At 47.2% G+C, this 8,699-nt stretch overlaps 1 protein-coding gene across 2 annotated transcripts; it reads left to right on the top strand.

Moving 5' to 3' along the window:
- Positions 1 to 719: 719 nt before the first annotated feature.
- Positions 720 to 6,121, top strand: BAMBI (BMP and activin membrane bound inhibitor). Of its 2 annotated transcripts, XM_049881731.1 has the most exons (4): positions 1,101 to 1,185; positions 1,532 to 1,662; positions 4,451 to 4,738; positions 5,187 to 6,121. In XM_049881731.1, exons 3-4 carry the CDS (start codon positions 4,501 to 4,503, stop codon positions 5,603 to 5,605), a joined length of 657 nt encoding a protein of 218 aa, XP_049737688.1. In that variant the 5' UTR covers positions 1,101 to 1,185; positions 1,532 to 1,662; positions 4,451 to 4,500; the 3' UTR covers positions 5,606 to 6,121. The 2 variants fall into 2 exon arrangements, with proteins under 2 accessions (XP_049737687.1, XP_049737688.1); XM_049881730.1 differs by lacking the exon at positions 1,532 to 1,662 and having other exon boundaries at positions 720 to 1,185.
- Positions 6,122 to 8,699: the final 2,578 nt, after the last annotated feature.

The following is an 8,699-nucleotide window of genomic DNA, read 5'->3' as shown; positions in this document are numbered from 1 at the left end:
AACGGTCTGTCTGTCTGGGCTTTATTGATCACAGAGCAGGCAGCTCGAGGCGGATGCGCCGCGGGGGAGCGGGGGGAGAGAAGCTGAAAACAGACCCCAGCGCCGGCCGGCCCCCGCCGCCGTCGTTCTGCCGCCCCCTCTTCCTGGCTCCCGACTGGACCCCCCTCCGGGCCACACGCGAGCCTGCCACATTCATCTGGGGAGGGGGGAGGGCGCCTGGCCGGCGGCGCCCGCTTCTGGGGACAGCCACCTGCTCCCTGGGGCTCCCCGAGGCGCGGAGCGTGGCCACGCGGGGCGTCCGAAGCCGGCCACGCGACTCCCTCGCATTTTGGGGGGGAAACATAAAAGAATCTACGCGCTGGGGGACACTGGTCCGTGGCATAATAGGGTCACGAAGCCGAGTGCCAGAAGCAGACCCAGAGACTGGGCTCGACCCACGCCTCACGAAGGTCATGGCCAGGAAGCCTCCGCGAGGGGGAGCGCGGGAGGCAGCCGCGGCCGGGCCGGGGAGCTCCAGACCTCGACGCGCCGAGGGGCCGCCCTGCAGGTCCCTCCTCGCCGCGTCTCGGCCCGCCCCCAGGCTGCGGGGCTGATTGACAAGGGTCTAGCGGCCAATCGGGCGGCCTCGGCGCTCCCGGGCCGGGGCGGGGCGGCGCCAGGCCGGCTCCCCGCGTGGGGCGCTATTTACGGCGCGGGAGCCCAGGAGCCGGCAGAGGCTGGGTGCAGGCGGGGAGCTGGCAGTTGGCTCTCTCTGCGACTTTACTTTCTTCAAAGTGGCCGGTCTGGGAGGAGGAAAGCCGAAAGCCCATCCGGACTGCGGCGCGCCGGCGAGCGAGCGAGCGAGCCAGGGTGCACCGCCGAGCCAAGCGGAGAGAAGGAGCGGTGGTCGCCGAGTCAGGCTGCAAAACTTTTCCCGGCTCCTCGTCGCCACTCGCAGCCCCGGTCCATGCTCCAGCCGCGGCCCGGTCCCTCGCCCGGACGCTGACGGCGCGCGTCCTGCCCGGCTAGGACCGCGGGCGCCCATGCGCTGCTTACTTCGGCGGTGGTAGGCTGCAGCTGCGCCGCGGCTCCGGAAGCCGGCGAGGGCGACGCGGCCGTGGGGGGCGTCAATGGATCGCCATTCCAGCTACTTCTTCATCTGGCTGCAGCTCGAACTCTGCGCGATGGCCGTGCTGCTCACCAAAGGTGGGTGTTGGGGGGCCGGGGACGCGGGGTGCGGGGGCGAGCGCCGCACTTCCCTGCCCTCGGGGCTCGGCGACGGCGAGTCCCGGCGCGAGCGGGGCGAGCGGGGCGCGCGGGGTCTCGGGATCGGGTCACCGCCGCCGCCGCGGGGCTTTGAAGCCGGCAGCCAGGGCTTTGTTAGCGGCGGGTGAGGTTTCCTCCCGCGCCGGAGCTCGCAGGTCGCGGCAAGTCGCTCTGTCCTCGTCGATCGCGGCGGTGGCTGCGCGGCCGCCCCCTCGGGTGCCCGCGGCCCGTCGCATTGATGGGGAGTCAGACCTCGGGGCAAGTGGTTGTCAAAATGTTTTTGTAGGTCTGTCTGTAATGGACTTCTGAACGGTTCCAGCCGTGGAGCGGGGCCGTGATACCGGCTCAGAGCGCCGCCTTCCCTCCGCATCCAGGGACGGTAACGGCCAGAAGGAGCGCGCAGACCTCTGCCCCCGAGTGCGTGCGTGAGTGTGTGTGTGTGTCTGGGTGGCTCTGTGTGTCTCTGAGTGGTGTTTTTTTTTTTTTTTTTTTGCATAAGTGTATTTTTCTGTGTATGTTTGTTGTGTGCCTGTGAGTAAATACGTCTCTGTATGAGTGTTTTTCTGTGTCTTTAAGTGTCTTTGTGAATGAGCGGGTGTGTGGGTCTCAGAGTGTGTGCGCTTCTGCGCGAGCGTGTTGTGTTGCTTTTCAGCGCTGGGAGGAGTAGGTCCTGTCAGTGGTCCAATTTCCCACTCACCTCATATTTTACAAATACTATTCCAGAAAAGAAAACAAATCAAAAATGGTTGGTCAGTGATTTCTTTTTTTCCCTGCAGGCTTTCACCTTTTAAGTCGAAATAACCCAAACTCCCAGTAGATTTCAGGGCTTCCTCATCTCCCCGCTGTGAACTCTACCCACTGTTCTGCGACCAGATTTTTTTTTTTTTTCCAAGTAGGGAGCGGCATTTCAGTTTTTCACCCCCCACTTTTCTCTAATTGCCATGTAGCAGGCATGAGGTTAAAGGATAAGCTAGCCCAGCGAGGATGATGTGCTCCAGTATTTATTTATTTTGGAAGGAAGGGTGTAATTAACCCTAAATAACAGCTCTCGAAGCCTGCAGAGGGGAGCCTCCTGGCCCTATCAAAGGCCGGCAGAACGGGAGGGACTGTAGCTGACATGAAGTCACAGATACCGAAACTATGTGCCTGATAATGATATAATTAGGGGATCAGAGATTTCTGACTGCTGTGGACTTCAAAAGCTTTAAAAGAAGCCAGCAGTCTCTCCTGTAGCCATCTTGACTAAAAGCAGACATTTTTGTTTAATCACTACATACAGTAACAAGAAAGGGGGGAAACAGAGGGGCATTGTTCACTGTTTCAAAATACCAGTCCCCTTTCTGGCATTTTGCATGCCACAGGAAGAAACTTTATGAAACGACAGAAATATAGTTTTAATACAGTAGTACAAAAGTCCATTCTCCTTGCTGAAATGTGGCTCCAATTAAAAAAAAAAAGTTGTTAAAAACTTTCCCACTTACCTGTCAAAATGTTATTAGACTGTTTGAGGTCATTGAAAATACAGTATTTTAAATAGAGTCCCACAAACATTTAAACCACATTTTACTTATGTTCAGGTTTTTTTTGTGCTAGGTCCGAGGCCAATAAGATCAGAATTGATTTTCAATCTGTTTTATTTATACTTGAAATCTGTACATGAAAGTTGTCATGTGGGGGTATGTAATAGTCATCTCATCGCCACACAAGGCTAGTGAGTTTATGTGAAAGGTAAAGTCAGTTTGGAAAGAGGAGAAAAAACTTCTGGAAAACAGAGTTCTTCCTTGGAGCAGTGGAGGCAAGATAAGCTGGAGAAGGGACTTGAGCCCCAGGGCTGCGAGTGTAGACAGGAGCAAGCCCTCCAGCTGTGGAGTGTTAAACTCAGGCTGCCAATGGTCTCTGGGTTCAGTTGGCTGTTTTTAAGAGCTGGGGCATTAGCTGTCTCTGGTGAAAACGGAGCACACCATACGGTGACCTGGAGTTTGAACAGATAATTAAATGAGACACCTTTCTCAGGCACTCAGAGAGGAAGAAGAAAAGTTGAGGGTGAGAAGAAGTTTGTAAAGAAGTAATCCCTGGTGTTTCGTTTCAGAGCAGAGGTTTCAATGGCTAGACACATCTTCAGCTTGCACAGCGAGGAAGAGGTGTGCATTCGTTCCGTTTACAGTAGCTTTAGTTGTGGCATGTAACAAAGACTGGAGCCCAACGGGATGGATATCAGATGAGTGATAGCACTGGGACCTAGACTGTTTCAGCTTGAAATTGATGTGAAAAGCCTCAAATCTGGCATTGTAGCTAAATGTGCACAGTGACTTTCAATGCACGAAATAAGTTTTATAAAGGAAACTTTTAATCACTTCCTGTAGAAAATTTTGAGGTTTCCTTAAGGATTTTTCATTCAACCAGCAGAGGCTCTTCGGTTTAAATGTTTCCCCTTTTAGATCACATGTTGAATTACATGTAAAACTGGGGAGCTAGGGGGAGGAGAAGTTAGCCTTGCAGTTTTACCCCCGTTTTATGACTTTCCATTTGGGTTGAAAGAAATTGACTCTGGCAGGCCAACCACTAATTGTAAACTGCCTAGTTCCTGTTTTACAATATACTGACTAAAAGCTCCTCTGCATGAAAAGATCTAGAGTTTGCAAATAGCTGCCCAGGCTAATAGCTTTAAAACCTCCTGACCTGAGCAATTTCTAGATTGTTGTGTTTCTAGTTAATAACTTTATAAGGTGTTAGCTGAAGCTCTTAAATCTTGGCACGGCCCTGAGAGGTAGTAAACAATTTAGCAGTTCCGATCAAATATTTATACTGACAAAATCAAAAAGCCTAGCGTTTTTATGGTGTATGATCATGTAGGATTAAAATGAATAAATAGTGTAACTTACCTCATGACGGGGGAAATATACCATGATTGTTACTTTCCTTCAAAATCAAAATTTTTAAATTTGCAACTCCTCGGAAATCTTTGCTGAGCTTTGATTCTCTTCTGTTGGGTTCGATACATTGCTAGAGTTACACTCAGCCAGACTGAAGCGTAGCCCTGTTACCCAAAGGGCTTTTCCAGCCTACACTGCCTTGTTATTGTAAGCATTTAGCGGAATATTCTACAAGCTAGTGCCTTTGAACTTGGGGGGTTTAGCAGTTGTTTAAATAGATGCTTTCTCTGGTCTCTGAGGCAGAGTTTGATGTGTTTTCTCATTGTTTTCAGGTGAAATTAGATGCTACTGTGACGCTGCACACTGTGTGGCAACTGGTTACATGTGTAAATCTGAGCTCAGCGCCTGCTTCTCTAGACTTCTGGATCCTCAGAACACAAATTCCCCACTCACTCATGGCTGCCTGGACTCTCTTGCAAGCACAGCAGACATCTGCCAAGCCAAACAGGCACAAAACCACTCTGGCACCACCATGCCCACATTGGAATGCTGTCATGAAGATATGTGCAATTACAGAGGACTGCATGATGTTCTCTCTCCTCCCAAGGGTGAGACCTCAGGTGGGTGGAGGCCGTTTCTAACCAGAATGCTTGTCTGGTCTATAGACTTGTGACAGCCAAGACGTGGTATGTCTGCTATTGATTTTCTTGTTAATGTAATTAGAGACACCAGAGGGAGAAGCGAGGCTGCATGCAAAGTTGCATCTCTACTGAGTAGCTTTTATGTCAGCCCGAGCAGTAGATGTCTGTCTCCATAATAGGTTTTGCCTGTTTTTCCAACATTTTGAAGACATTAAAAGACCATTACTACACAGTAATGACAGTCTGTTAACAAATGTAGTTGTAATCTCCTTTGGATCATTTTGCAAAACTTACTGTCTAAATATTGTTCATTTAATGGTAAGCTTTTTACAATGGGATTCCTTATTTAAAAGAGATAGACAGCCATTCATATTTACGGGTTGGAGTTAACATCTAGAGTTTCATCACTTTTTTTGTCCCCCTTTAGGACAAGGCAACAGATACCAGCATGACAGCAGCAGACACCTCATTACCAAGGTGCAGGAGCTGACCTCTTCCAAAGAATTGTGGTTCCGGGCAGCGGTGATTGCCGTCCCCATAGCTGGAGGGCTGATTTTAGTGTTGCTGATTATGTTAGCCTTGAGGATGCTTCGAAGTGAAAACAAGAGACTTCAGGACCAGCGTCAGCAGATGCTGTCCCGTTTGCACTACAGTTTTCATGGGCATCATTCCAAAAAGGGACAGATTGCAAAGTTAGACTTGGAGTGCATGGTGCCGGTAAGTGGGCACGAGAACTGCTGCCTGACCTGTGACAAAATGAGACAGGCGGACCTCAGCAACGATAAGATCCTCTCGCTCGTGCACTGGGGCATGTATAGCGGGCGCGGGAAGTTGGAGTTCGTATGACCGCGTCTTACAGGAACGGAACTCCGTGAACGCTTGAAGGCCTTTGATTTCTGCTGGACAGGAGCACTTTATCTGAAGAAAAACAAACTTCCATAATCATCTTTGAGAGACAAAATAACCTCTGCGGACAGAATCTTGGCTATTTCTTCTGAAGGATTATTTGCACAGACTTACATACAGTCAAATGTATTATTTGCTTTAAAATTATAAAAGCAAAGAGAAAAGACTGTGTACACACTGTTACCAGGGTTATTTGCATCCAAGGGAGCTGGAGTTGAGTATCTAAATAAACTAAAATGTACTCCGCAAGTTCCTACATCTTGACTTATTGTAAAGATTTAAAATATATATATGTGTATATATATATATATTTTGGTCTGCAATTTAGTAGTGTCTTTCATAAATTAAAAACAAGTGGGACGTGTAAGAGACCACATGTTAATTACACCCATGAGTATCTGCTGTAGCCACACAATAGGCTCTTAACTCTAGGATTTGTTTTTTTTTTTTTTTTTTCCATAAGATCAAGATCGTGTTTATTCTTCCATGCTCATGTGTAATTATGGATAGTTTCTAAATGCATATTACTCAGCATTCAGTGTTTTACCCACATTTTTTGTTAGGAGAATTCTGGTTTTTAGCCTTCATCTAAGAGACCTTACACTTATTTATGTCAGCTCAGACATGTTGGATCAATTTCTGAAGGTGTATTAGCAAAGTTAGTATTTTGTCTGTTTGATCCACTAGCTTTGGAATCTCTTTTTAAGATGTGTCTACCTCCAACTGGAAAAGAAAAACTAAATGAAAATCTGGTCCCTGTCTGCTTTTACTTTTGATAGTCGATCAGTTTATTCTGTCGCAAACGAAATTAAATACTTTGATGCAAAACTTAGCCTAACATGATTCTACCATGTTACTTTTTTATATCTTGTCCTTCGACGTAGTGGTGTCCTGCCTTTTTTTGTTTTGTTTAATTTGTCTCAATCCTTAGAAAGGTTTTCAGTGGTGAACATGATATACCTACCAATTAAGATTTAAATAAGACGAAGGGTTTCTTCCCCCAAAGCGATTCTTCCATTAATGTAACAAAATAGAACATTGACTTCAGTGAGGCTTTCCGAGGAATGCGGCTAGGCAACAACGTTTCCACTCCTCTGGGACCTTCTGTCTGACAACAGGGGAATTGAAACCTGTGCCACATTTGTATGCTTTTCCGCCCAAAAGGGACTTCATTATCTTACCTTTGGGAATAATTCGTCATATAGTTTTTTTCCTTGGTTTTGTATATTATCTTTGAAACTTTTGCTTAAAAATTAATTTATAGCCTACATATTTGAGTGTGGGTTTTCCTTTATGAACATTAAAAAATTTTTTTTCCTGTTCTTTTCTAGAATATTTTATGATTAAGCATGATTTGGGTCCCTTCAGAGGACAGATGCAGTAGCCAAGTTCATGGAAGTATCTGAATTGGTACAACTCATATAAAGATGAATACCTAGATTAACTAGTAAGTGATGGGCCTATGGTCTCAAACAAATTAGGCTATGGAATACGCATCTTAATAAGTGACAGGTTTCGTATTTGTGCTTTTTGATGTTCTCACATGCCTTGTGATTTATAGAAGTGGATCAATTTTGTGTGTCAGTTTTTGAGGGATCAAAGAGTTGAACCTATTAAAATTTAGAGAATTGATGAGCATTGAGAGTTGGTGAGATTTCTACCCTCATCCAGTTTAGCTCTACATCAAATTATAGTACTTTTGTAGATTTAAAGACTTTGCTCCTTACGTCTATAGACAGCATCGTGCCAGCTCTAGGTTCTTTAAGTAGCCAGCCTGCATGTCAACTGTGTGTAGTTAAATACTTCCTCCCCCTGCTTGCCCTGATAGCTCTAATTACCTCATTTCTTTCAAATACCGGTTAACCAAAACCAAACCCATTGCCATGGAGTTGATTCTGACCCATAGTGACCCTATAGTCAACCAAGGACTCCTCAGTTCGTTAAGAGATAAAGCAATGAATTAAGGGCATATGCTTAAAACAGTTTGAAATGGGTGAACTCCATCCTGAAAAGGCCTGGGCCTAGTGCTGTAATCAGTAATTTTGGAAGATGAATGCAAAGTATCTCTACTTGGTCCCGTGTTTCCTGTCCCGCCTCTTCTTTCTGCTGTAAATTCATTAGGCTTTTTATACCTCTCTGTACGATGGAGCCAGGAGCCCTGGTGGTGCAGTAGTTAAGCACTCAGCTGCTAACCAAAAGGACAGCAGTTCAAACCCACCAGCCACTCCTTGGGAGAAAGATGTGGCAGTTCATTTCCCATAAAGATTACAGCCTTGGAAACCCTGTGGGGCAGTTCTACTCTGTCCTTGGAAACCCTATGGGGGCAGTTCTACTCTGTCCTATAAAGTCGTTGGGTTGGTGTGATGATGTGGTAGGTAGCACAGTGCTCAGGAACCCTTCAAGTCAGGGCAGGTTTTCTGGGGCTTAGGTGCCAGCAGTGTAATGGGCCAGCCCTATCTTCCCAGTATGGATTTCCTTTTTGATACTCTCACATTAGTATCTGCTTATGCTCTAGCAATCTTGCTGTTGTTGTTAGTTGCCACTGAGTCGATTCTGCCTTACGGTGACCCCACGTGTGCAGAGTAGAACTGCTCCATGGGGTTTTCAAGGCTGTGGCCCTTTGGAAGCAGATCACCAGGCCTTTGATCCGGGACACCTCTGGGTGGGTTTGAATCGCCATCCTTTGGATTAGTAGTAGCCAAGTGCTTACTGTTTGAGCCTCCCAGCAATCCTGCTACCGGTCTTAAAGTCCGACTTGTGCATAATTTGGCCTGCAACTAAAAAATACTGCCCGATTTCTCAACTTTGAATTTTGTTAAGAATTATAATATGGGTTCCACTTGTCCTTGCCCGTGGGAGCAGAAGTTGCAGGGAGCGAGAGAGAAAGGACCCTTCCTAAGGTAAGCTCCGGCCTGGGTCAGAAACATGAGAACGGTGCTAAGGACTGGTCTGTTTGTTTCTCTCAGATGTTTACTGTAAGGTTGAGGTGTCAGTACAAGGCCGGGCTGACTAGGAACAGCCCTTGTCTAATGGC

Source organism: Elephas maximus, chromosome 4 (assembly GCF_024166365.1).
Source record: "Elephas maximus indicus isolate mEleMax1 chromosome 4, mEleMax1 primary haplotype, whole genome shotgun sequence".
NCBI classification, from domain to species: domain Eukaryota; kingdom Metazoa; phylum Chordata; class Mammalia; order Proboscidea; family Elephantidae; genus Elephas; species Elephas maximus.
This window is presented reverse-complemented; position numbering and strand designations above follow the sequence as displayed.

Bases quoted from the DNA above. Each gene is read 5' to 3' on its own strand.
- BAMBI (XM_049881730.1), top strand. From the start codon at position 1,110: ATGGATCGCCATTCCAGCTACTTCTTCATCTGGCTGCAGCTCGAACTC. The intron at 1,186-4,450 runs GTGGGTGTTGGG...CATTGTTTTCAG, and splicing joins GGCCGTGCTGCTCACCAAAG to GTGAAATTAGATGCTACTGT. The intron at 4,739-5,186 runs GTGGGTGGAGGC...GTCCCCCTTTAG, and splicing joins TCCCAAGGGTGAGACCTCAG to GACAAGGCAACAGATACCAG.